At 46.2% G+C, this 27558-nt stretch overlaps 1 protein-coding gene across 2 annotated transcripts; it reads left to right on the top strand.

Moving 5' to 3' along the window:
• The first annotated feature begins 2355 nt into the window (after positions 1 to 2355).
• LOC135378160 (uncharacterized) lies at positions 2356 to 26631 on the top strand. 2 transcript variants are annotated; one of them, XM_064611075.1, is made up of 10 exons: positions 2356 to 2473; positions 3044 to 3243; positions 5642 to 5765; positions 12473 to 12615; positions 13371 to 13554; positions 16259 to 16440; positions 20251 to 20377; positions 21299 to 21435; positions 24822 to 24976; positions 25989 to 26631. In XM_064611075.1, exons 2-10 carry the CDS (start codon positions 3051 to 3053, stop codon positions 26511 to 26513), a joined length of 1770 nt encoding a protein of 589 aa, XP_064467145.1. In that variant the 5' UTR covers positions 2356 to 2473; positions 3044 to 3050; the 3' UTR covers positions 26514 to 26631. The 2 variants fall into 2 exon arrangements, with proteins under 2 accessions (XP_064467145.1, XP_064467146.1); XM_064611076.1 differs by having other exon boundaries at positions 3009 to 3243.
• The last annotated feature ends 927 nt before the right edge of the window (positions 26632 to 27558 follow it).

The following is a 27558-nucleotide window of genomic DNA, read 5'->3' as shown; positions in this document are numbered from 1 at the left end:
CCTAGCAGGTTCTGCGCCAATCATTGCCGTGAATGATAGAGCTCTCACTTCTGATTGGAGGACAGAGTGGGGCGTACACCTTTTGTGTGTGTGTGTGGTGGTTTTTCTGCCGCACGTTCCGCTAAAGCAAGAAACCTTGTCCTCTTTATGCAGAACGGAGGTCTTGCTCAACGGCCCATCTAATACTTTGCTCTCCCCGACGAACTCATGCACCCTCAACGCATCTCCACCCTTCATCCTCTATACTCCATCCGTCTTGCTTTTTTTTTCGGCTAGCTTGGCTAGCTTTAGTAGCTTCCAATTCCTGCGTTTCATTGCCCCCATTGTCTTAGGCGTTGGACAGGCCATGTTTTTGTGTCTACTACTCATTCCCAGTAAAACGTTCATCGCGTATACTGGTGGCATAGCGAGGCAGAGTTCACACCCACTCAAACAACTCCCCCTTATGATCTTTCCTGTTTCTTTCTTTCTTTTTTTTTTTTTTTTTTTGTTGTTGGTGGGGGTACGTTACCGTCTCATACATACATATAAAATTATGGAACAAAACGAAATTCACGAATTGGCACTTTTTGCATATCGCGTTTTATAGGAAGCTCCCCTAGTGAATAATTATGAAATATGTCATAACAAAGCGAGACGCTATCGCGTAAGTGTTGCATTTTCAGCACTATAGCTTTATCCAGGGGCAAAGCACGTTACTCTAAAGCGCTCTGGCAGTTCCCAAACTGTGTGGCCGCGATGAATGGGAAACACGTCAGAATAGTGAAACCGCGGAAAACTGGCTCCCTTTATTACAACTGATTGTTCTCGTTGATGCTTGTCAGAACACAATGTATGCACACAGTGGCCCCCGCGAATGCACTTCATGACGTGATGATGACCCCGGGGTGCTACCATGCAGGCTTGTGTAATGACCGTCCTAAAATATTATACCATTACATGGTTAATTTATGATGCCAGACAACTATGAATATGCGTGACCAGAGTGGCCGGCTTGGGGAATAAATTTTGTCCCCCTTTGTCTTACCAGGCTTGCGGCATACTGCTCACACATTTCTCGTTTTTAAACGAAACTGCTAGTGTCCTGAGCCGATACCTTTTGGATTGGAACGCGAATGCTGCCAACTCGTTATTATTAATTAACAGCAACTGATACAACGACTGCGCTGTGAATATGCGGACCCAAGAAGTGTTTCAATGTACACATCTACCGTTCCTTCGACATCCGGGTGTCTCTTTTCCATTTCAAGAGCGATCTTTTCCCACATCGCATGTTTCCTCGGTACATTTCGGTTTTGCTCATCGGCAAGCTTCCACAAGATCGGGTGTTGTTCTACCTGGTGTATTAGATCAAAAATAATAGAGCGTGTAACATTGGCAACAGAGGGTGGCTTTTCTTTTTCGCTCTGTCTTCCTTCTGCGCGTCAGTCGTCAGATTCTGTGCCGCGCGAACAAACTGTCCGTGTGGTTCGTTCTGACGGACGGAGCTGCTGAGCGCAGTGATGTTGCACAAGGCTCTTGGATATCTCGCCAAAAATACAATAAAAACGTGCGCGCTTCATAGATTCTGCTGCGCGATAAGCTCCGCCCGCGACCAAATGGTTGGATGATTGCGTGATTATGTTGATACCTCCTCCTCCTCCTTCAGTCGTGCGTAGTCAGAAAAGGCGCTCGTGGTGAATACACGGTAACTCTCCGAGCTGACGCACGCGCTGTACCACATGTATAGAGTGAGTCAGCAAAAAGTAGGAAGGCAACCTGTATTTATTTTTATGGTACTTTTTATTGTACCCATGGGAATTTGTTTGCCACAGGATGTTTAGTAGTACAGATATAAAAGGGAGGTAATAAAAAACAGGGAGCGGAAGATCTGGGAGGCCTTGCTGAACGGGAAGGCAGCCAGCACGTGTGTCCGCTCCCAGAGAGTGTGTTTATCAGACAGGGAAAGACAATTCCTTTGCGTACCCTTGATGTAACTGGAATGTATGTTCCCTAGTAAACTGTCGACAGTAAGCACTCGGTGTCGTGTGTGGTCATCTTTGTCATGCAGGGTGGTTTTAGCGCTTTAAAATTTGTGAATATAGTCAACCCATTATGAACCCTGTATTAACGAATTCCCTCCCTTTATGAACGGGGCCGCACCTTCATTTACGAATGATTTCTAAACGATTTTTCCAGGAACTTCACCGTTCACAAGTCGAGGGTTTGACTACACAATACATGGCAAACCCACAGGTACAGTGCTCAGCAGGCCGCCACGCGTGGTATGTTGTGATCATGCCACAAGGACCTAATCGTTATTGCCATCACCACCAGCTGAACGCGTGATCACGCGCTCGCATTAGAACCTGCTGCTGGAATCCGCTGTACCGATAAGCACCTGGATCGCGACTGAAGGTTAGCATCACTCCAGTCTGCCCAGTCGTCGAAGCCATCACTCGGTTTTTTAACGAGACAGCTGTCAGGGGATAAGGTAAACTCGAATATTTTGCAATCTAGAACATTGTTGTTGTATTCATTGTGAGTGACGTACCAATTCGCACATGCAACGATAACGGCATCGTCCATTTGGTCTCTGTCGCCTTTTTCCACTCAGTGTTAATGGTCAAGCGGATACCAATATTTTGGCATGAGCGTGTGGAATTGCCTTTGTATTCCTGTGTAGGCACAAGGCAGTTTCCAGGCTGATACCAACTAAACACTTCGTATCGTTATAATCATAATGCGATCGAGATATGCATCACAGCAATTCAGGCATAGATGATATTCCATGTGGTTGTGGCGGCTGTCATTGGACGTATCCATAATTCGGACGTAGTTTTTCTCCTTGTTTTTTTTTTTTTTTTCAAATATCTGCATGTACGGTTGTGGCTCTAAAAATGTCACGAAGAAAGACATGCACACTCGTGTATGGCAAATGCACCTTGCACGTTGTACACTCTCCAGAGAAACCACTTGTGCAGTCAGCTGACAATATCTACATAGAGTGCCATATTTCACGCTTAAAGTGCCAAAATACAAAGACCCAAACTGTCTGCAACAGTGGATCAATGAAGCTGCTTCCGTCGGGATCACTGGTCTTCTCGGGGATACTCCTGTGTGTCCTGGTTATCAACTCCACCTCTGCACGCCGAAGACCTGCTCGATTTGACGACGAGGAGGAAGACGGGTCTTCGTGGCTTTCAGACGACAAGAGACACGACGATTCACCGTTATCTCAGGACAGCGGAAACTACGATGATCGTAAGCCGTTACCATCCTTCGTTACATTAGAGTTTTAGTACATCGTACGCTGTCGCCTTTTGTGTACGTAAAGGATAGCGTTGGTAGTTCTGCGCGCACGCCCATAATAGATGCGCAGTGCGCAGAACCACCAACGCTACCACGTACGTACGCAAAGGCGATAATGTACGATATACTAAAACTCTCTATTGTGGTGGAGCGTGAACTATAGGACGTATCGTGTGGTACGTTTAAATGTTCTTATAAGCAATAGACGACCTGAGCCCCTACGTCATCGATTACGTTTCGCGACCACGCAATGCATGCTGGTGGGCATTTTGAGCTTTATCAGCCTATCAGCGACGCATTTTTCCCGTCATATGTGACGTCACGAGAAGACCGGTTCGAGGTTATATTTTGCTGTGGTGAGCAAGAAGCGGGAAAAATGCATCGGCTAATAAGCTGATCTGGCTAATAATGCCCACCAGCATGATTTGCGCTGCGGCGAAACGTAATCGATAATGTAAGGGCATATACAGGGTGTCCCAGAAAATGTCATTGAATTATAATAACAAAACTACGCCACCTAGAATCATGCGGTTAACGGCATTTCTTCTTACTAGGTTTTTGTCACCTCCTGATGTCAATGTCATGTGATGTAAGTTTTATTATGCAAATTTTTGCGAACTGAACTCTGAAATTTGCCAGTAAAGGTCACTTTTTTAGACCACCAATGTGGAGAGCCTTCCGAATTTACTCAAATTCATGATAATTGACTGGGATATTTAGGAGCTATCCCATCGGAAAAAATAGCCGGACATCATGCTTTTCGGGGCACCAACAGCATAGCGCTTGATGACTTTTTGAGCGCAATGGTTGTCAGTCCGACGAAAGGAGGTGGCCAACCCAGCCCACAGAGCGATAGTAGAAAGAGATAACGCGGGCATGGCTTATCGCATCCGGCTTCCGCTGCAATCATAAGTTCATGAGTAAGGGTAAGTTATATAAATTGACTATAATAACAGCAAAGCAAGGACGACCTGCATTCTCCATTTGTTCAGCAGGGTTCACACTGGTGCGTTCTGCTGCGTGCGAATGCGTGCGGGCGCTGGGTACCGTGGCAACAGATACGCGCGCGACCTCCCGCAGCAGAACGCAAGGAGTTCGCCCGAGCTCAACTTTTTCCGAGGGACGTAGCAGCCCGCTAGCGGAGAACGAATCGCGAGGACGCCTTCCGAGCGTGCGCAGTAGGTTTCTCTCTGTGAGACTGTTTTCAACATGGCGGCCACAAGAGTGGAATCCCGCTCGGCGCTCATTGGCTTACGGTTTGGTGACACACGCATTCGGACGCAGGTATGTGAACAGCGGAACGGATTGCTTACAACGCACGCATACGCACGCAGGCGCCCGCACGCAGCAAAACGCACTAGTGTGAACCATGCTTTACACATGTAGAGGACAACAACGAAGATGCCCACGCACCTGGAGCACCGGCCTCAGTTCCACCGGCGCGGCCATGGAGATAGGCCACCGTCATCGCCTCTCCGTGGCATACCATCATCGCCGGTCGGGACTCATGTAGAGGAACAACACCTCCTCTACATTTGGTGACCCGAACGGTGAACATCAGGTTCGGCGCAATTCGGCCCTTCACCATCACAAATTTCTGACCACACCATCGTCGAGGGCTACCACGGCACGCTATACCTGGAAGCCACCATCATTACTCGGATCATCACGATCATATCCCGAACGCGGACGGGATGATCAGTGAGCGGTCGGCGAGTCGATGGAGAGTAAAAGGGCAGTCGTGATGCTGTCGTCGTGAGCCGAGTAATGGCAGTGGCTTCCATGGATAGCGCGCTGTGGTAGTGCTTGTCGATGGTGCAGTCAGAAATTTGGGATGGTGAAGGGCCGAATTGCGCCGAACCTGATGTTCAACGTTCGGGTCACCAAATGTAGAGGAGGTGTTGTTCCTCTACATGAGTCCCGACCGGCGATGATGGTATGCCACGGAGAGGCGATGACGGTGGCCTATCTCCATGGCCGCGCCGGTGGAACTGAGGCCGGTGCTCCAGGTGCGTGGGCATCTTCGTTGTTGTCCACGGCCTGCTACACACAAATGATTCATCCTGAAAGATTTGCGTGAAACTTCATGGAACAAAATTCGTGGCACTATATCTAACTTGCATCGCGAGCCAACGACACCAACGGCAATGCAAATGTTCTCTTCCGGTCATACGCTGAACCAAATTTCCCCTACAATAAAAAGGTTTATGGAGAACTAAGGCATTATTGTCTGGCGCCGCGACAGGTCTAGTGACATACGTTGAACCTTGTAGGTAACGTTGACAAATATATCAGTGACTGCTCACTAAATGCTATAGCAGTATTTTGATACGTACATGCTCTTTTTTAGGGGATCAAATGTCATCAAAGGCTGACTGCGACGCCCAAAATTTCAGGCGCGGTCATAGTGAATGTGACCGGATACTACGAATGAATCTTCCACACCACCATGGCAATCACGACTTCATTTGCTAGTAAGTTTAACAGAAATTGAAGTTACTTCGAACAAACTCAAATTCCGACTGATGTTGAGGGTGGCGCCCACTGCTCCGTGCTAAAGGTACGTTACAAATTGTATCCCACAAAATGCGCAAAGCATTGATATCTGGATCACATAACACAAGGGTGATTCGAGTGAAAACCGCAAAACGTGTGAATTAATAATGAGGAGTGGAGTTGTAACGTGGTATGGTGCTTTGTGAAGGACGGTAGTGCTAGAGCATACAGTAGATCTCACCACTGTCCCCATAATGTAGCGTGACGACACCATTAAATGCGTCCGCTAGTTTCGATGTGTGCATGAAAGAGCAAGGTTCTGCCATCAGATTTGAAACCGCTGCAAATTTACCGTCAGCTGACAAGGCGGTACGGTTTGCCATGCATGTCTCAGCGGCAGATGCTAACAAGAATGGTCTGAGTAGTTCGGCGGACGATTCGTATCATGTCCAAGCCTTGAGCACAGAGTTATTAATCCGGAGAGTGTTACTGACGCTGACGGGCTCACCGTTGCATCAGCTTGACAGAAATGACCGACACGCGTCTGATGATGATAGTCTCGACCTGTACTACTTCATGCATGAGCGAATATCAATATCTGAAGGTCTCAGGAATATGGGGACCGGACACCTGGAGTGTGAGGAGGGCGAGTGGACTGTTGACTTATTATAATTATTTTCTTTCACTCTTGGCGTGACTGAAGATGCGAGCCGGGTCCAGCCCGAGATAAAGCGGTCGAGTAAGAAATGGCTGTACTCCGTGACACCGAAACCCATGAAATTTCGGAAATAACCGTCGGGTGGCACAGTCATGATGACTTCGTGATCATCAGTGCTTCGTATTTGAGCATTACCTGAGAAAGGCAGCACACTTACGAGGGAAATCTCTGGTGCTCACATGAAACGTGCAATTCGCTGATAGTTAACCAGTGGTATTTTGCTTCGGTGTGACAACGCATGTCCTCACTCCGCTGGTTCGACGGTTGGAGCCATTCACGGTCGCTTATTCCCCCGACCTATAGCGCCTTCAGATTTTGACATTTTTAGAGCTGTCAAAAGCAGCTTGGTGGCGCAGTGACTACGGGTGAAGACTACGGGTGAAGTCAAGAATGCAGTGTGGGATTGGTTGCGCACATGTCCGAAAGATAGGGTATTCACATTTGAACGCACCGTTAGCTCAAGTGCCAACGTTCACATCGGAGACGCTTACGCCAAAAAGCAGGCACATGTGATTTCACATATAATGTGCAGTTAATACAAATTCATTTGCGGTGTTTATTTGAATCGCCCTCCTCGCTGAAGAGGATGTGTCTCGAAGTCGATGTGTATGCTATGTGTATGAGCGCCAGCGTTGCCATACGAAATTGTGCGGGGCATTGTTGTCGTTCGTACACTTATTGCTCCGAACAGCCTCGATAGGCAAACTTGATACGTTCGGTAAAAATGCATGCTTGATATTGCCTGTAATCAACTGCGTCTTTACGCACCGAACTCTCACGTTCTCGTATGCTGTTTACGATGACCGGCATGACAACATTTCGAACCCTTTTAGCATGGCCTGTCCGCTGCAAATAGCGCATTAAGACATCCACCAAAGTCATGTGTGGTTTCGGTTCGTCATTCATTCGAGTCCACTTTCCGCGTGAAAAGTTTACACTGCATCACAAGCTCAGTCTCCTTCTGGAACATGAGAAATAGTCTTCTCTGCTGTCTCAGCTATTTTGCTCAAAATGCGCTTGTAAATACTGCATTGTCTTCGGAGCTTCTTGTAAATGCATGCAACGTATTTGTCAGCCAATACATAGACATGTGCATTATAGGGCTCGTTGTCCCAGTGCCAAGAAACTCAAAATCCTCACCAGCATCAGAAAGGTTGCATAGTAGAACCCGTATTCGAAAACATATTCAATAAAATTGCTTTGAAGTACACGTGGAAAAGTGATCATGTGACATGTTTGAAAAATTTGAAATGCCATTGCACCTGGAGTGACAAAGCCTCTTAGTGAACAACAGCACTATACACGTATTTTTGGACACTTCTATTTCAGTACCACACAGAAGAAAAGCTATGATATAAAAAAATTAAAGCGAAAGGCTTAGAAAAGGAACATTCTAGCCGGGGCAGCCGGCAGAATATACACTCATGCGATTTATTGACGGCATAGTCGGTTGCACTTTGACCCTGGGAGCGCAGGTCAAAAGTATAAAACGTGCGAGAACTATCAGACAACTGGCCCCTACTGTCACTCCGATCGTATTCTTCACATTGTTGGTAATGATACCGATCTCTGTAGCCCAGTGCGCCGGTTCACCGGCTTCCGGGATACAAATACCGGCCACGGAGAGCAATTTGATGATACGTATACAATCTGCTGAATTATATACAGTGAACCCTCGTTAATATGACCCCCGATAATCTGACATACGCGCTTTATGACCATACTCTTGGGGGACAATGCTGCGGAACCTCTGCAAATCTCCACCGTTAATATGACAATTCCGCATTATGACAAAAATGTTCGGGAACGACCATGGTCATAATAACGAGGGTTCAATGTACTTCAGAGTAATTGTACCAGGATAGCCCACAGATAGTCCAATGCCCCTTAGCCTAAGGGAGCGCGACACCCCTCAGCATCTGTGGGATGCCCCAACATTCTTGAAATCACATATAGCACCACAAGGAATCGTTCAATTACCTTGAAATATGTTGTGGTTGGCAGATTTTAGTGATTCCTAGATCTCCACCGGTGGTTAGATTTTCGCTGTGGGCCTTTTGGCGGCACTTAGATGATGACAAAAAACGGCATTTCTTGTGTCTGGCTGTCATGGTTCTGGCCAAAAATTTTAATCTCGTTAAGCACAAGAAAAGCATACATCTAAATTCAGACACCTTCAAAACGCTTTCTTCTACTTTGTGCCATCTACCGCATGCATACGTTTTTTTCGTCTGCTATGGTTGACCAACGTTGACTCGCTGAAGTTTCGGTTTGAAGGTTGACCAGCTCCCGTGGCATAGTGGTTTGGATGATCGCTTTCCACGCCGAGACTGGGAGGTGACACGGGTTCGCATCCTGTCACCGGCTGTGCTGTCTGAGGTTTTCCCTGGGTTTTCCGAAGACTTTCCAGACGAATGTCGGCACAGTTCCCCTTGAAGTCGGCCCAGGACGCATGCTAACCCCCCTGTCCCCCACTCTTTCCTGCTGTCCTCTCTCCATCTATCCACGTCTGTACGCCGCTCATAGCCACAGTTGCTTCGCGGCGCTAACACAAAAATAATAAAAATAAAAAGGTTTGAAGGTTGGTGTACGGTGCCACGGTTGTACCAGTTGACTCCGCAGGGCATGCTAGTCGACGGAACGCTCATGTGGTACTAATACAGCAGCTACATGCCTTCACGTTTGCTCACTATGTCGAACACTCGTATTTCCAAACAAAATCCTGTTTTTACGCCGTGTCACTCATTGTATGCATAATGTAAAAAACCCCGAGACTAGGGAACACGAAGGGACAGACACAAACACGAAGTCTCAAAACCACCATTGTATGTCCACCCTGCCAATGGCGTCTGTGTCGACAGCCGACCATGATCTACACTGACTGTGTGAAAACGTAGCAGTTAATTGTCACTTCTATAGCTGATAACTGGCATGGCATGCGTTTCAGTGGTCCTCATATTTCCTCTCTTACTAGCTCCCGTGGCATAGTGGTTAAGATGATCGCTTTCCACGCCGAGACTGGGAGGTGACACATCTTCGAGTCCTGTCACCGGCTGTGCTGCGGAGGGACAGCCCTGAACGTTGCCTGTCTCGAAGCGTGGCTACGACAGAGTCAAATGAACATTAAATTCGCAATGAGTATGTTCCTGATGAAAGAATGAGTATGTTCCTGTTTAAATTGATGCGTGCTACACAGGTGCGCGTGTGAATCACTGCTGTTACGGACGGGATTTGCCTTCCAGTTTCCCTATCGATGCCCACACCAGCTTACAGATAGATATTTTTGTGTACCAAAAAAGCCTTCTTATCGGCCTTGAGCAGTGTCACATTCATAGTTTTGTTTGCCGTACTTGGCAAGTATTTGGTGCGGTGCAGGATTACTCGGACAAATCTGGTTGCGCATGGGCACCATAAAATTTGAATTGAATTGAAAGATAAAGAGCGGTGCCTCATAGAATGAGTGCAACGTGTAACAATACATTTGAGGATCGTGATCATTGGCAGCCAGTACAGCGTTATTCGATACAGATAAACTTTCCAATGGTAATAATAGGTGTCAACAGTTCATCTTTTTTTCATTTAATCAAGTACCAACAGGACCGCAATTGTGTGAGGCGCAAGCTTGATCGCCCCCTTTAGCACTACAGTAATAGTCCTCGAGGAGGTGCATATTTCATACCTGTACAACGCTGACACCCATGATCATATGTAATGTTATCTTGTTTGTGTATAGTAGTTTCGTTCAGGCTAAAACAGGAACTTCGTAGCAGGATCTATTCGTATTTGTTTCTTTCATTAATATTATTATTGTTGTATTGTACAGCGTGACGTATAAGTCCACGAACTACTCTACATTGGAAACCATAGAGCAGTGCAACACCTTTATTCCTATAGCTGGAGATATGTGACTGATGTGACACAGGTGTGAGACGTAATGTGTATCCTGCGATAACGGCAAAGCACCATATAGGAAGATCGATAGCAGAATAAACAAAGTCGCTCAAACATATCTGACGGTGCAACACAATGACGATTTCTCCTCCAAGGCCGGATTTTTGATGGAGGCTTGTCAAGCATTCGCGTGGGGTACATTTCTTGACGGCACAACATTTCATTTCTGCAAACCACGTTTCGGATCTGGACGGGAAACCAAGAGCACCGTATTGTTGAAGTTTTCTGTCCACCAAGTATAACTTTACTCTTTTATTTCATTCCTATGTACGCTTCGGCGAAATGCTCCGAACATGCCTCATAGGGCTTCTGGCGCTTGCTTTCCGTTTCGCAGCTTGATTATCCAGATGTTAGAAACTTTTCGTGTTTCGGCTATAGTTCGGGAAGTTGATGACGACCTGTAGTTAGAAACAGCGCAATACCGCATAATCACGACCAAACACGGCCACTACCGCAGATTTCCCCTGTTTCCACACTACCGGCGGATCACGTGACTTTTAGAGCGCCCCCTGTAGGTCGCGCTCGCCGCCAATAGTCCCCACTCCTTCCTTCTGTCCTCTCTCAGTCTGTCCACGTCTGTATGCCGCACGTAGCCACACCTGCTTCGCAGCACTAACACGGAACAATATTTCCTCTCACCATAAATCATACGTTGAAGTGATCACAAGCATTCGACGTGGCCGACATTTCATGTCAGGACTCCGTTTGTTCTTCAGGCATTTTTGATACCCAACGTGAAGCGACACTCACAAAGAGTGGAAGATGGTTTCCGCAGACCACTAACACTCAGATCTGTAGCAACCCGAAGAAGCGTCACATCCCTATAACTGTGTCTTCCACTGTAGGGACATTTCGTGTGGAACATAAATGGTGCCCTTCAGTTGGACAACCTGCCCGTGAGTCGTATTCCAACAACGCATACGTTGGCGCAAATTCCCAGTGCACACTTTTCATGTGGTTTAAGAGCACCTATCGGTGTGTCTGTTCCTTAACCACCAATTCAAGTGCTGCTCAGTGATCAATGCTGTTTTCTTTTTCTTTTTTTTTGCCTATAGGGCATTACCAGTTTACGAAGTTCAAATCGGTGCAAGATAAAAACGAATGACTATTGGAAGGATGATACAATAACGCATCCAACATTGTATAATACCGTTAAGCATATTTGCATTATTCTTCTACTCGTATGACGGACTCTCGAGGGGAATTCAAGGTGCATAATAGCCACGGTGATATTTGCTCACACATAAGCGGAGGGTGGCCTCCTGTGTGCCCTCGGCGAGAACAGATCAGCCTTAACCAGACTTGTGCCCGTTACTCGAAAAAAGTAATTGATTACCGCTACTTCAACGGGAAAAGTAATTGATTACCGTTACCAATTACTTGAATCTAAATGTAACGAGTAAAAAAGTAACGCGTTACTCCGGTCGTTACTCTGCATTCACTCAAATTATAACAGTCCTTGTGTGCCTCAGATAAACAAAAACAAAAAGCTTCAACCGCAGAACAGCTGAAATAGCACGAAACACAAACACGCGTTGGACAAGTAGACCTGTACGTCTACTGTATTTATCTCCCGAGAACACGTTAGCCAGATTGTGGAAGAGCATTGCGTGCAAAGCTTCAGGTACCACCACACTGGTGTAGGAAGAGATTAGGGAGAGAGACACTGAAATTCCAGAAAGTTATCGCAATGACCTCCGCTTGCTATAGTAGAACGGCCCAACAAAGGCTGACTGCACGAGGTACTTGACTTGGGGCAGAACATCTGAAAGATAAGTTAATCTCTGCCGGGAAAGTAATCCATGACTGAGTAATCGATTACTCAGAAAAGCAAATGATTACTCGAAAAATTACTTTTACAGTAAAGTAACTGATTAGTCGAAAAATACTAAAAAACTAATTGATTACAAGTAACGCGTTACGCACAAGTCTGGCCTGAAGGAATGGAAGAACGTCCCCTACGAGCCTAGTGTCCTTTAGGGGTACTGCAAGTAAATCCACTTTTTATCTTCGTAGCTCACTGCGCAAGTACAAAATGTGTGTGGCAAATGTAATGATCCAGTCGAGTTGCTACGAAAGAGGATTCGTATCTCAAGAGCTGCACAAGATCAGAGGTATCATTCAGGGCTACAGTGTCGATTGCTTCAACATCACCAAAGGTAAGAGCTCTCATGAACTCGCACTTCGCTCCTTTCACATAAATAGCTTACCCAATGACACCTGACAGTTCTTCCGCGTTTCCGCACCAGTAATCCTGTTTGTGCGTAAAAAATGCCAGAAATTCGTGTCCAAGCTATTACAGTTCATTCAAAGCATTGGTGTAGTAATAGGCTAGATCAAGTTACTCCACTTAAGCATTGCTTAAGAAAGTAGTCGAATAGACTTCGCGCGGTGTCACGGTTCGTAGACCGTGTCCGTACTGTCAGGTTGGGTATAGCCGTATAGGGAACATTTTGTACGGTCGAAAGAAAGGTTGAAAGTTGTAGGTTGAATAAATTTTGGAGTTCAATTTCACTTCAATTTCAATTGACACAATGACATTTACTTAGTGTCATTCGTGGCATATTTTTCAGCAGCGTGCTTTTGTTATTACTTTTTACATAATTACTGTAGCACCATGTATAGGTACCCCATTTGTAATGTTGTATCACGGTGAAGTTGTCATGCCGAAAATTGTCTCATTTCTGCTGGAGGAACAGCGAGAAAGGTACAGAAGTAAAGGGGTAAAAAAAGAAAAACTTAGTGAACGTCAAAGGGCAACGAACCTTGCCACGGTCTCCCAGTACGAATTTAACTTGAATTGCGGCTAATGTTCGGAACCATGCTAGCTGCAGAGCATAATAAGGGAAGCAGAAATGTTGACACACACAAAAAAAAAGAAAACAAAAAGTGTAATTCTTTTCTTGGGTTTCAGAGACAAACCAGAGAATAGGGCGTATGCGCCGCGTGCGATATCAACTTTCCAGGCAGAAAGCTTCACCAGAGTGCAATCCTGCACGTGCGTGGTCCCTGGAATTGGTCTGCACTCAAGAATTTGAGAAAGATGCTCGCGTACTCACAGGTCCTTTTACGCCAGCACATCTCAAAGAGACATGCAGGTCAGTAAAACCCGCATATTCTCTGTATTTCCGCACTGTCGACTGTCGTGTCTTGCTCGGACCACAGCCAGTTCCAGAACACTTTATTGATCACGATGGCACTCGTGCCTCTACACATGCGCCATAGTGGCGACACCAATCGACGCGGTGGGCCGTGCAACGCGGCACACATACAAATTTATATTCGTGAGTTTGGGCTGTGTGCCACTGTCATGCGCACCACTGCTCGATGTGCAGTACAAAGGGTAAGGAGATGATGACGATGATAAAGAAAAGGTACAGAGCTTTCGCTACAGCTGGGTCACCAGGAAAATAGCCGAGAGGAAGTCTGCCAGAACATGCGGACCTTCTCTCTGGTGCGCTGTTATAACCCAGTGCGTACGTGAATGACATTTAAAGGAGTACAGAGGGCCATCCAAAAAAAATTCAGATTAAGACATCTGATGAAAGTGTTTGTGTCATTATACCGAATAGCGCGAAAGGTTTTGATGTGTGCAATTCGTTTCCCGGAAAAAAACTCACATAAACATAGCTCCGCGCCTTCACACTTAACTCGCCACTCCAGCTATAACGAGGATGAGGAGGTATGATGGCACGTCACCGATGACTGCATAAGGACTCATTCTGGTTTGCCGGTCAGTGGGGGTCAGCGCCTTGTCCCTTTGCCGCCGTAAACCTGTTTTGCCAGTTTTCCCGGAGAATTGGGGAGAGAAGGAGCAGCCGAAGCATTACCGAGCAAGGAGAAAGGCTTTATCAGAACCCCGAACAGCCGAGTAGCAGACGACAGCGGAGTAGCAGACAACATTTCTCTAGGCCAATCAGCGAGCGTTCTCCTTATAGCGTCAGCGCGAGGTTCCAGGCAGATCACAGGCTGGTACTGCTCTTCACCACCGTTGCGCACGGTCGGTGTTTGCGGCGTATTTTAAATTCAATTTCTGAGATAATTATGAATCTGTGGTGTAAATTACTTCGCATGGTGCATCTTACTGGCCTACTTAACAGTTTTATAGGAAGAAAACTGGGTGTTAAAAATGACTTCTGTGCTACTTTAAAGCAATGGTCTGGTCTGGTTTCTGTGTTTCTGCCTTTTGTTGTTTTTCGCCGACTAACAACTACACATGACAACAGCTGCAGTACAGCTGTCAGTTCGCTATCTGTCTCTGTGTAAAGTATGATCATGTGATTTTCACCACATGAAAGCATTTTCTGCATTCGACAGTCCAGCTGTGCTACGAGGGGCGGCTGAAAATTAATGCACAGTCTCACGTAACTCCCAAACGAAAGGAGATATTCGTGTGAAACAAGTATAGGGATGAAAGTGCCTTTTTTTGTCTACAGGAGCGTACATTACGTTTCGACGCTGTCACCATTTACGGATAGACATTTCTCCTAACGGTGAAGCAGTTTCTCATCCCTCCAATCTCTCCGTTCTTGCGGTCTTTCGTTGCCCCACGACCTCACTGCGTCCGTCGCGGCACCCCCCTTAAAGTGAACTAAGGTGGCAGGAATGTCCTCAAGGTCCCTCTTTGAATGAGTCAATAAGAGAAAATTGCAGGGCTCCAAATTCGTTGAGTATGTACGGTGCAGAATGTGCAAACTTCAGCAGAATGTTAGCAGAATGTGCTAACAGAAGGGTGAACTTCAGCTTCACAAGAACCTCGGTGGTAGCGCGTCATGTGTGTGGCTGGGCGCTCTCGTGCTGCAAGACTATTGTCTCAGTGATAGTTCATCGGACTAGGTGGCGACGCGTTGTTGCGTCATGCGATGATCGCTTTGAACCAATTCTTCCACAGAAATTGTCCTCAAGTCTTCAATGTTCGCTTTACCAGTCGCGATATGCACGAAATTCCTTTGGCCACATATGCACGGTATTTCGATCACCATAAACGGCTTGATGATTAATGTCACCAGGATTCGCTTTTTGTCCGTCTCATTTCAAGTTCAATCACTGCTCGTAGTTTTAAACGCGTTGATGTAGCAGACACACTCGAACCCATGGCAACAGCTGCTCTCACAGCAGGACTGAACGGAATAGAGGACCAGTGCTCCTTGCGTCCGCGTTGCATCCCGGGAGATTACTGGAATGAACTGTCCTTCACGTTTCGTTTTCGCTGACCTTGACTCCTCGTGCACAATAGGCCGAGAGAGGAGGAACCGAAACAGCTTGGAGACCTTCTCCTCCTTTGTTATTAGCAAGTTCCCATAGTTCATAGTCGTCTATTGATTGTAGTGGGCAAGTAGCTACAAGAGGGCAGCACGCGCCGCTTTGCACCATGTTTTGTTCCGCTTTGCGTGCGACTATGCATTACTTTTCAGTCGCTACCCGTCGTACAATGTGCGTTGTGCACTTGCATTGCATGCGCACATCACGCGTCAATGAATGAATGTTTGTTTTCATAAGTTGTCAGCTACCTGATGGGGGGGGGTGAGAGGCAAGAGTGTCTGTCGCCTACCAAACTACCGTTGGAACCAGCTTTGTGCAACATTTCTGCAGATTACTTAGTTTAGAAAAAGATAATTTGGTGACACGCATTGGACCATGTTGACAGCAAAGACGGGTGCTAAGTATTGCATCACGTGTGAACAGCCCACATTCTGAGCACTGAGCACACTGGAGCCGGTGGCCACTCAGCTGCACGTGATGCCAGTTTGCTCTAGTTTGCTAATGTTGCGAGGCTCATATGAAGTGTGTATTTATTTTTAGTTCTGTGGTGGATTACTACAAGTGTCTGTCACCAATGGGGACGTTCAGCAAGTGCCAGAAGGACCAGAAGAAACTGATCGATGACATAACTTATTTCCCGAAAGCTTTGACAACCGATTACAAGAGTGCTTGTAAGAATGAGCTGAAAAAGAAAGTCTCCCATTTCTTCTGGAGTGCTAGCGGTGAGCCACTTCAATTGCTGTCACTGTGGTTGCTGCATGCTGGAGGAGGTTGAAGGAACTAGTAATGACGTGTTTAGCTAAAGGAGGATATTCTACTATTTCAACCAAGTGCTCGTATATACTCCGGAATTATTGGCTTATTGTTATTACCCGTTGGGCACTGGCACAGTTTTACACGCTGGTTAATTTAAATTAAATGCTGTAACGTGCTTCGTATATGCAACTCAGAGTCGAGCACGAATTTGCGCCACTTCTGTTGTACATCTGAAAAATAAGTCACGAAAGAATGGGAAGGGATCAAGGCGAAGTTTGACCCGGTTAGAAAAAATATGGCGAAAACAGTCGAGAAAGTAAAATATGACTTGACCGATTATACAACGCGTTTTGTTTAATCATTTAGATAAGATTTACCCAGATGCAGTTTTGACAGGTGGGTTGTGCGGCCAGAGGACACGTAGCTCGGAACGCGCTCACGTAGGGGAAGGTGGGGCAAATTTGCAATTGAATTTGGAATTTTTATTTTTCGTGTTTTTCAGAAAAACTAACCATAAACACATTCCGAGTGGTCTACAGCTTCTGATCTGTAAATCGGAACGGATGTAGCCTGTTCTATAAATCGGAACGGATGTAGCCTGTTCTAAAATTCAGAACAAAACAAGAAAAATTCAAAAATACAGAATGGCCCATCTTGCCCCACCCCTCGGGGCAAGACAAGACATCGGGTGGGGCATGATGAGACACGTCATGGTAATGAACTATACAAATTAGTTTTCGCAATCCAAGCGCCTTCACAGCCCCCTTGAGCACACCGCCCATATGATGTGCAATAAAACAACACAGAACCCGGTTCTATTTCGCTCCACCGTCCTTTGCAAACAAGGCACCGCCAGTCTGATGTGTCACTGTTTGCTCGCTTTTGAGTGCGCTTCTGCTTTGCTGGAAATATGCCAGGAAACAGGAAAATTTGCTGGGAAATACTAGGCAATATGCAAAAAAGAAATATCTGAGGCACAAGCATAAAGCTACCTAATAGTTGACTTGTCAGTTTCTATGTTAGAGTTTAAATTGCATTAAACTTGAATTACATTAAATTGTCGCGTCCTGCCCCGTGCATATAATGGGATTCATTATTTTTGTTAAACACAGAGTAACCATGAATGCCCATATTTTGCGTATTTTGCGTTTTTTGAGATGAAGGAATAAAGAAATAGGGTGAGGACTTACACTGACAGAATAATCCTGCGAGACGCTACTGCACAGATGACAAGAAAAAGGAGTACAGAAAATCGCGCCTTTTTTTGCGTGTCTTTAGATTCGAGGCAGAAGTAAGATTTTTTTTTTCTCTTCAATGCAAACACAAATCCGGATAATGCTCATGTGCAATAAAGCGGACTCGCAGAGCCTCCTATGAATAAAGTTTCAAGCGCATGGAGCAATGCGTCTCTGCGACAGGCGGTGTGGAACCCAAAATGGATCCCCTCTACGGGAGGACTAATATTCGACTACTGCTAGGTAGCAGAATTGGAGGCAGCCATTATTTAACCCTTTTCAGATATCCTGAAACGGTCACGTCGTGCGAGACGTAAATCGTTAAATCTTGCTGTGCCAGATTAGCCGGAGGTGATTTCGTTTCTGGGCTCGACAAGTGCGGCTCAATTGCATATCAAAATAAGTGTTCGTTTCATCATTTTAAGGAAAGAGGATAGATGCAAATATAATTGCCTCTAATTCTGCTCTGTCATTTTCCCGAAAGCATTGAATTAAGGAAGTTCAGGTAATTAGTCGTCCAGTATACAGGGTGTCCCAGCTAACTGTGAACATATTTTTTAAAAATATATATCACACTTTTTCCAAGATGAAATCAATTGCACAATAGCATATGCTGAAGGGCCCTCTCTAGGAGGGCATTAGCAAAGTCCAAAGGCAATGTCTTAATTAACTTTCATTAATTAACTCTTTAATTATAAAAGCTACAAAGTTGTCCCAATGAGAACATCAGTTCCTTTCGGTCACCTGATATCGTAGCCGTTTTCAGATCAAAAATCCGTTCGATAGATTGCCCGCAAACAATTCGTGAAGGAACGACATTTTTTTCTTTATTTTGTTCATTGCGCTTCTTAGAAGTGCGTCTTTCCTTCACCCCCGATGTGAGAGGGAGAAAGAGCACACTATCACCTCTCGCGTCCTGGAAAAAGATTAAAACGAAACAGAAAATGCTACCCAAGATAAGGCCAGTTCCGATAGTCACCCGATACATTTGTTTTTGTTTTGTTTCCGCAAGTTAAAGCACATCTTCGACGCACGAGGCGGCACTGTACTCCTTTCCCCTCTCACGTTGGAGATGAAGAAAATACGCGTCTGCGAAGATGCGCAATGAAAAAAAAAAAAAAAAATGGCGTTCCTTCACGAATTTTTTGCGGGCGATCTATCGAACGGATTTTTGTTCTGAAAACGGCTACGATATCAGGTGACCGAAAGGGACAGATGTTCTCATTGGGACAACTTTGTAGCTTTTATAATTAAAAAGTTAATTAAGACATTGCCTTTGGACTTTGCTAATGCCCTCCTTGGAAGTGCCCTTCAGCATATGCTATATTGCAATTGATTTCATCTTGGAAAAAGTGTTATATATATTATTAAAAAATATGTTCACAGTTAGCTGGGACACCCTGTATATAGTTACATGCGCTTTCCCGCAGGACGTCCGCATGGCCGCATAATCCGCCTACAAAACTGGAATCAGCGCTGCTCTCACAACTCTTTCTTTCAAGATATCCGTGAAGGATAAAACAGAAAGAAACAATGTATTTCATGCTCCCCCCGTGTTTTTTATGATTATTATTATTATTTTTACCTTCGTTTCCAATGTACACCAACCAAATCAAATTTCTACGCTGCTACCACGGCTATTACGGCTACCACGGCGAGGTATCTGGCGAGCGCAAAATTGGGGTGCTCTAGTTGAATAGTCCATTGGGCTCATGAATCGGCTCCGCGTTGCTCTGCCAAAAAGGATTAAGGTGATCATTTACAATTCATTGATATTTTCCTTACTGCGTTATGGCCTGTTGGTTTGGGGCACGGGAACCCAGGTTTCCATTAACAGTTTGTTCATAGCACAAAAGCGCGCTGTTAGAATTATAGCTGATGTACCTTGCGTCAGTCACACTGGCGAACTGTTCATTACACTTAACATCATCAAGGCAACAAACCTATATAGCTATTTTTTGTTAAAAACCTATGTAACTGCTATAAAGCAAAATAATACCTTTTCTCTATCGCTTTTTTCACTTCATTCTTTCACCGAGCGTACGCGCCACACTGCATGATGGAAGATTCCTAAGTTGAGAACTGATTACGGACGCCAGTCGCTGACCTATAGCCTTCCACATATACTAAACAGGTTTTCCGCACTGAATTTGCACGTTAATGCTGTGCCATTGTCCTTCCTAAGGACACGAAGCATACGTGGGGCCTTGTGTAGCTGATTATGCTGAATGGTTGTCTCCTATGTGCAGTGCCTGCATTTCGTGTATATGTTCCTTTATACGTTTGCTAGATTTCTGATATAACTATCAGTGATGAGTGACAAAGGGTCATGCCCTAGTCAAGCAGCTTTTTTGCTGCTTTTTGGCCACCCTCTGATGTACAGGTTCCTACAAATGTTTCCAATAAATGAAATGAATAAGGAGTACGGCTGCTGGCGTAGTCACAGCACCAGATTGTGGTAGTGGCTTGTGATAACTGGTTGTACACTGTAAAACATGCATGGATGCCTGCATCATAGGGTTCGTTTTATTTCCATAACAGAAACTGCTCGGCAGGTAGGAGTGACAAATTGCAGAGAGCCTTACGCCTCGAGGGAATTCCTTGCTTGTGCTATCGTTTACAACGAGGTGAAAAAGACTTCTGTAAACGATATGTCAAGGATATGCATGTAAGTATAGTAACGCTGTTTTTGCCTCCGTATTATATGTGGTCGTGTCGGTACCCATCTTCGAACAATCGGAGCAACAAAATCCCAGAGTTTCTCGTTTGGCTTTATTCTTGTACTATGCGTCTGTGACACCCGCATGCTCGTGTCTGTGCATTTTACAGCGAAAGCTGTATGAGGCATAGTGTTAATATAGGAGGACTCTAGGAAGAGGCTTGACGCGCCGGCAAAGGGATCATCCTAACCGTCGAGCGTGACCACATGAGCGCGGCCACATGAGCGCGGCCATCCCTTTTCGGCAGCTCCTTTGTCATGGGCAGCGTTAGTGGACCAATTCCTGCCCCTAATTAAAGCGGAGCTGCTCCGTTTGTTGCCCTGCAGTCACGTGGGATATCAAAACTGCTTAGCTGGCAGGTGGAGGGAACGACGGCCAGCGAAGGAAGCGAGACCATGGGTCTGACAAACACCCCCTTTGTCTCACCCATGTGTGGCGCAATATGCAACCACAAAGAAGCACACAATTCAAAGCTTCGCACATCGGACACGCTATACGAAAAGGCAAGCTGGAATCTCATGTTCAAGATCAACGATGCCAGCTACTACAAAGCAATCAGGTGCTGCGCTTATCATATTTTCGGAATCGTTATATATGAAGACCTTCGGATCTTCAAAATCTCTCCACTGAACCGGTGCCGCGATAAAGAAATGATTAGGGGGAGATAGTGCATCGCGACGATGAAAGAACCCCTCTCCACTGACGACTTCTCTCTCCTACACTTCACCGAGGCTCAAAAGTGCGTTAAAGAAATGCCGCATTTAAAAAACTCCCTCTATATTTTGATCTGTATGTGGCGCGAAAACGTGTCTTGAGCGGTCTATGTAGCATTAGTCTCGAGTATCCGACATGCATTTACTATTCATCAGGGCGTTCAAGAACTTCGTTATCTGCACAGAGAACATAGCAGACAGACTGCGTTGCAGAGGCGAAGCCTTCCAGGGTGCCGCAACCAATGTTGTCATGACGCTGCTGTATGAAGACTCGCGCTCGTGCAGCTTCACCGGTAAGAGGAAGCATCCCTTTCTTTAATACTACTACTATTCCCTGTGGATTTTAGTGCAATGTATAGAATCATATTGAGACACCTCGAACCGTGTTCGAGGTTGACTGGAACCGTTGAGAGCCCACCACTATTCGCATGCTTCATGGGACGGTCGCATCCATTCCAGTCAATGGATCATTTTATTCCTCGTGGTTAACTGACCACTGTATCGAAAATGCCGCGCTAAATAGTGGCGCAGCTTGACTGTTATTCGATGGAATATATGACAAGAGCAGACGCAGGATGTTGAGAGAATGCCAGAATTCCCTTTCTGGAAAAAGGCGAAAAAGTTATTCCCTACATCACTAATCAGAGCACGGCTTTGAGAAAAGGGATGCCGCAGCGGTGCGGGCGTGTCTCCTCTGAACAAGGCCCTGTAACTCTTCTTAGGGAGTGAGGTAACGCTGATCTCGTTGTCGCCAGAGCCTCCGCGGCTGCACAAGCAGCGCTGATCTTTAAAATTCGTTTAATATCTAAGCACTTCTCGAAGGTAAAAAAGTAGCGCGAAGTAGACTGTCAGCCGATGCCGAGTATAGTGGTATCTGTTTCATGATGGGTTCTGGATGCAACCGTTCCTTAAAGGGGTTGAGAAACCACGCGGATAGAACTTTGTCTCTGGAAGAGTATGTACTCCTCACTCCACGCACTTCGTACGCAAAGTCCCACCTCCCACACCCTATTATGTTTTATGCTACCAAGTTTTAAAAATGTCCTATTTTCGAGGCCCCCGCCGACCGTGGCGCCAAGCGGTGCCAAGCAGCTCCATGAAATAGGCGGGAAGTGACGCTTTGACCGGTTGCTCTATGGCTCTACGTCATAGCGCTTCTGCTCACTTCAGCTTCCGTTCCGAGCACTTCACCGCGCCGCGTCCCAGCGTTACCCGTGTCTCTGTTTACAGGCGGCGTCATGAGGACGGGAACTACGCACTTCCGTCGCACGCTCGGTACTACGGCTGCGTTCCAGAACTCACCCGGGTCGACCCGAGAGTAGAGAGTAGCTACTCTCCGCGTTCCAAAACCTACTCGATGACGTGGCGACCCCCATTCCAAAAGCGGGTCGCCCACTCGAGAGTAGGTACTTGAGATCGACTCGCTCTACCCCCTATCAGACGGGAGTAGGTAAGAGTAGTAACGTCAGAGCTGTCGTCTGCATTGAAATCTACGGTCGTCTGCTTTTTGCTGCTGCTTGTCTCGGCAGCATCATAAAGGATGCAGGAAAGTTCCAGTGTCGATTTTGCGACCTAATGTTTTCTTCAGAGCAACATGCACGAAACCATGCATACAACACACATCAGATCGGTGCATGTGAGGGTCGAAACCTGTTTCTATGGGTTTTAGAGCTAGCTGCGGACGAGAACAGCGCTAACCTTCCTCGGAACGTGCGGTAAATACCCCTAATTCATGTCATGAATGCTTTACGAACCCACGCAGATGACCCCATATTGAAGTCAACAACGTCACGCTAAAGCGAAGCAGCGGCTAACGGTTCTGATGTCCCGGGGCCCAAATGTCCCTGTCGACTGCTGTCGCCATGTTGAGAATCGTACTCTTGCCCGTTTCACAACCTACCCGAGGGTTACCCTACCCCCATGGTCACGTGGTGCAACTCTGTCACGTGACCAACTCCTACTCGAGGGTTGATTGTGGAACGCACCCTACGTCATACGGAGATCGGGACAGGAGGAGGCGAGCCATGAGTCAAAGGATGTCCTCACATTCAAAGTGCCACAACTCCGCAGTGTGCAGGGGTTTCGAGGGTGATGTTTGGCATCCATAAATCTACATTTTAACCATGGTTTCTTGTAATGTTCGGGATTGGCTTCACAACCCCTTTAAGGTCTTTCTCGGTACAGTGGTATGCACGTTTAGCCACTTTAAAGATTTCAATGACCTCCTGGAGCCATTCAGCACATAGGTGTACAGAATTATGTGGTCCGAAACTGACGGCTAATACGAAACTCTCCCCTCGAAGCCCTTCCCGCGGCGCTCGCCCGCGCTGCCGATGCTCATAGGAAATTGCTGAATACTCGGTAAATACGTCAGTTTTAATTGAAAGGGATTGAAGGGGAGTTGTTAATTGTCTATTGCATACGTCCAGCACGTTTTTTTTTTTTCAAATTTCATTAGGAAGCCAACTAATCCTTTAAGCGTTAAGTGTTTGTTGACTGAAAACTCCACTGACTGAACTCCGTCATCCGCTGACCGAACTCCAGGTTCCACGGTTTGTAACGTCATTTCCCAAAAGGTGACAGGCTTAACTGTGAGCAACACATATATCGATACGAGCAGTACAGCGTCATTATGGTAATGATTAAATGAGACAGAATGGTCGCGTATGGATGGATGGATGAATGGATAGTGGTGCATTGTCTTTACATTCCCGTGAATAGACCCCTCCGTGTTTGTAAACAAATTATGTCATAGCGTTCGACATCGCCACCAATTTGGTAGACTTCAACTACAATCGAAGCTAGGGGCGAACGAGGTCGCGCCTGAAACTCGCGGTTTTGAGGGGATCACGATGATCCCTGAAAGGGATGCGACCTTCGGTCCTACCTTTCTTTCAATAGGAGGCAGCGAACAAGTGCCCATTTGTGGAACCCAGCCCTCCCCTTCCGATTTATTTCGGTTCCGTCTGTCTACCAACGTCCTGACGTTTCTCGGGTAGAGGTCTATTCGTGACCTCTCGTGTACGATGGCTAATGTGGATGATCCAGGGAATGTTCTGAATGTCAGTGGGAGATACGGACGATGCGAGCGATTGCGGATGAGAGATTAGGTGGCGCTGTGTAGCCTGCACTCTCTCTCTCTCTTATTGGTTAAGAGCTGTTAGGTGCCTGTGGTGCCCGTACCAGGCGTGGACGCCACAGCACGCTGCTGTCCTGGGCGCCTGTTATCCGTGGGACCAGGGATGATTGCCCAGTCTTGCCCGTCAGATCAATAGCGGCAGTCATCTGTGCGGGCTGGGGCGTTGATGGTCATGGCAACAGCGCTGGGGCCAGTGACACAGCAGTAGTAGCCAAGGATACACCTGTTGTGCAAAAGTATTCTTGGAGGATGTGTGAAGGGGGACCGAGCCAGCACCTCCTCCAAATGATACGAGCTGCAGAGTGTCAGGATGGCAATGATTTAATGAGACAGAATGGCTGCTTGTGGAACACACCTGTCGCCGTCGTTGTTGCTACGATATTAATCAGGGCACTAGCTCAAATGTTATACTATTACAGGTCGCTAGTTAGCGCCAATTAATTTTCATCTGCTGCTCTGCAGGAAGCAACCAGGCAGTCAGTCAAAGAATATAATACCAAATATTGTGCAAATAGGTGATCCTTATTCACTTGAACGCAGGTAGAATGAAGCGTGGCCGAAGTGGTGGCATCGCAGGCGAAAAGGAGGACATACCGCCTGGGCCGGAAACGAAGGCCGAGAAAACTACGGAAGGAACCGTAGAGGAGACTGAGCGAACCCGAGCCAGAAGAAATTTTAACGATTTTATATACAAGGTAAATACCGCACATACAAGCACCGGTTGTGTTTTCCGTGAACTAACGGCCGAAACCGACCGACCACTCGCCTTCACTATGTTTCCTCTGCCAGGGAAAGATTGGCGGAAGATGTTGCTTGCTAGGATAATGACTATACTAGGTTAGGCATTTTGTAGCATAGCAATATGCATGCGTCAAAGTTCAGACGTTTCGTGAGGCGTTTTCAGCGAGGTCGTTTTCACAGAGTGAATAAGTTGGGAGCGCAGGTTCAGCGTACCACATTTTACCAGCCAACGCATATCACATGAGAAGCATCATCACTTAATCAACAAATCATCAACACATCACTCTACTATGGTATAACTGTAGCATGTGCAAAGCGCAACATGTGCTTTGCTCACTATAGAAACGAAACACTTGCCGCACAGCACTTTATTTTTGTAAGGCCGACAACAAGATAAAAATCCTGCAATTCAAATCAAGGAGTAGCATTTGTTGGGAACACCTTAAATAAGACCTAGCTGATAAAACAACCTGCTTGACTTTTTTTCTTCTTTTTAGCATTTGTTGAAGCTAAGGGCGAAATGATGTACTGCATTTCGTTTTTATACAACTGCAAAAGTATTGACAAAAATTACTACGACGAAAATTTGCTGCAATCAATGCAAATTAATTACTTTCCTGGATATAAACAAATATTTTTCGAGACAATAATGTTGAAGGATGCTACAAACAAACGTAATATGCAGCTCTCCTGCAAATGTACAGTAACTGCCAAGCCACCAACACTAAAAAATGTGCGTGCCATGTTATGTTAGACAACAAGGCAACAAGTCTAAGAAAACTAGGAAGTTCTTCATCAGGCACTTAGAGCAGATGCTATTTTCATCCTCATGACTAGACTACACTTCTTAAATGGCTAATCGTAGGGGTACGCTATGGGTTACATAAAGAGATACAAACGTCTTCTGTGAATCCACCAGTGCAGGCATGGCAAGATTGGTCCGTATATCCATTATTACCATTCCAGGCGACTACAAAGAAACCCAGAAGTAATCTACCACTCGATCATAACCCGGTGGAGGACATGTCACCAGGTGAGAGAGACAAGAAACCGGATGAAGACCAAGTGCTCCCCCCAAGTGAAATCTACAGATTCCCTGTGGGTGGAGAAGACAGACGCAGAGATAACTCGGCGAGAAGGGGTCAGGCAGAGCAGCCTAGCTGGAACACAGTTGACCCGGACCACGGTGACCATGCTCAATCTACAAATCCACCACCATTTGCAGAGGGAAACCCGAATGAGGTCCAAGGGAAGTTGTTCGTACATAATAAAGCCGGTAGAGAGGACGAGCGGGAACCTAATGAACAGCCAGTAAAACCTCCGAAGAATGATATCCCCTCTAAGCGCAAGGCAAGTGGCAAAATACACGATGACGGTTATCCACCCGACCCCAATGACGGCTTTTTGGAAGACATGGACGATATGGACATGGAAGCTGTACACAGGCGCAGGAAGAAGCTGCACAAGAGACGTCTCCATCGGATGTGGTAGAAGGTAGAATGACATTAGAGTGTATATAAAACTTTGTTTCTTATGGGTATGGGAATAAAGATGACGCCCCCACCGTGACGACCGTGTGGTGCAGGGAATACGGGGCGCAGATCGGACATCTCATTTCCATCTCAGTTTGTCAGTAGTTTATGTAGCATGCAGAAGGTACGGCAGAAGGGAACAAACTGGCTTTGTTGGCGTTCCATTGTATATCGCACAAAGGAAAGCAAAATAGCCTGTTTGGGGGTACAGCTCCAGTCAACCTGAAAAAAAGTTGTTCTCGATCTCGTTCCCGAGCGCGATTACAGCAATCCTTGGAGCCTTGAGGAAATCTACGCAAGAAACGTCATTATGACGTTGGTAGACAGACCGAACCGAAACGAAGCGGAGGGCTGGGTTCAACGAATGGGCTTTCTTCGCAGCTACCTATTGAAAGAAAAGTAGGACAGTCCCCTTCAGGGACTATCGTAATCCCTCAAGACCGTGGCTTTTGGGCACAACCTTGTTCGCCCCCTAGATTCGAGCGTAGTTCAACTCTACCAAATTGGTGGGGCTGTCGACCACTATGATGTCATTTGTTTACAAACTGAGGTGTATTGAACAAAAGCATTCTGTTAACGCAATGATTTTGTTCAGTTAACGTTTCCCCAGTGCCCCAAGGGTGGCTGTTATAGCCTGGGAAATGTGAGAATTTTTTTTCAGTGTTATTACTAAGGTTGACCGGAGCTGTACAAGCGTTTTACGAATAAATACTTCATCTCTCAGTACAGATGCAGTATATTCACGTGCTGCCTTCTGTGCGAGACGTTCCTTGAAACTGTAGTGAAATGTGTGTGTGGAACTGTTGTGGAACGGAGTTTGAAATCTTGGACTTGATTTAGATCCACAAAGTTGAATCATTTTTGCTCGGGGATTCCGATTGAGTCCCATTTTTTCTCAGATTTGGATTCGGATTTACATAACTTCAGCCATTAAATTCAGCCTATATGCACGAGTGATGCGCATGCTAGCGCGGCCGTGGCGCAACGCTTGCTCCGGCTCGGGC

The sequence above is a fragment of the Ornithodoros turicata genome, chromosome 1, assembly GCF_037126465.1.
Source record: "Ornithodoros turicata isolate Travis chromosome 1, ASM3712646v1, whole genome shotgun sequence".
NCBI classification, from domain to species: Eukaryota; Metazoa; Arthropoda; class Arachnida; order Ixodida; family Argasidae; genus Ornithodoros; species Ornithodoros turicata.
The sequence above is the reverse complement of the archived record's forward strand: the minus strand, read 5'-3'. Positions and strand labels throughout refer to the sequence as shown.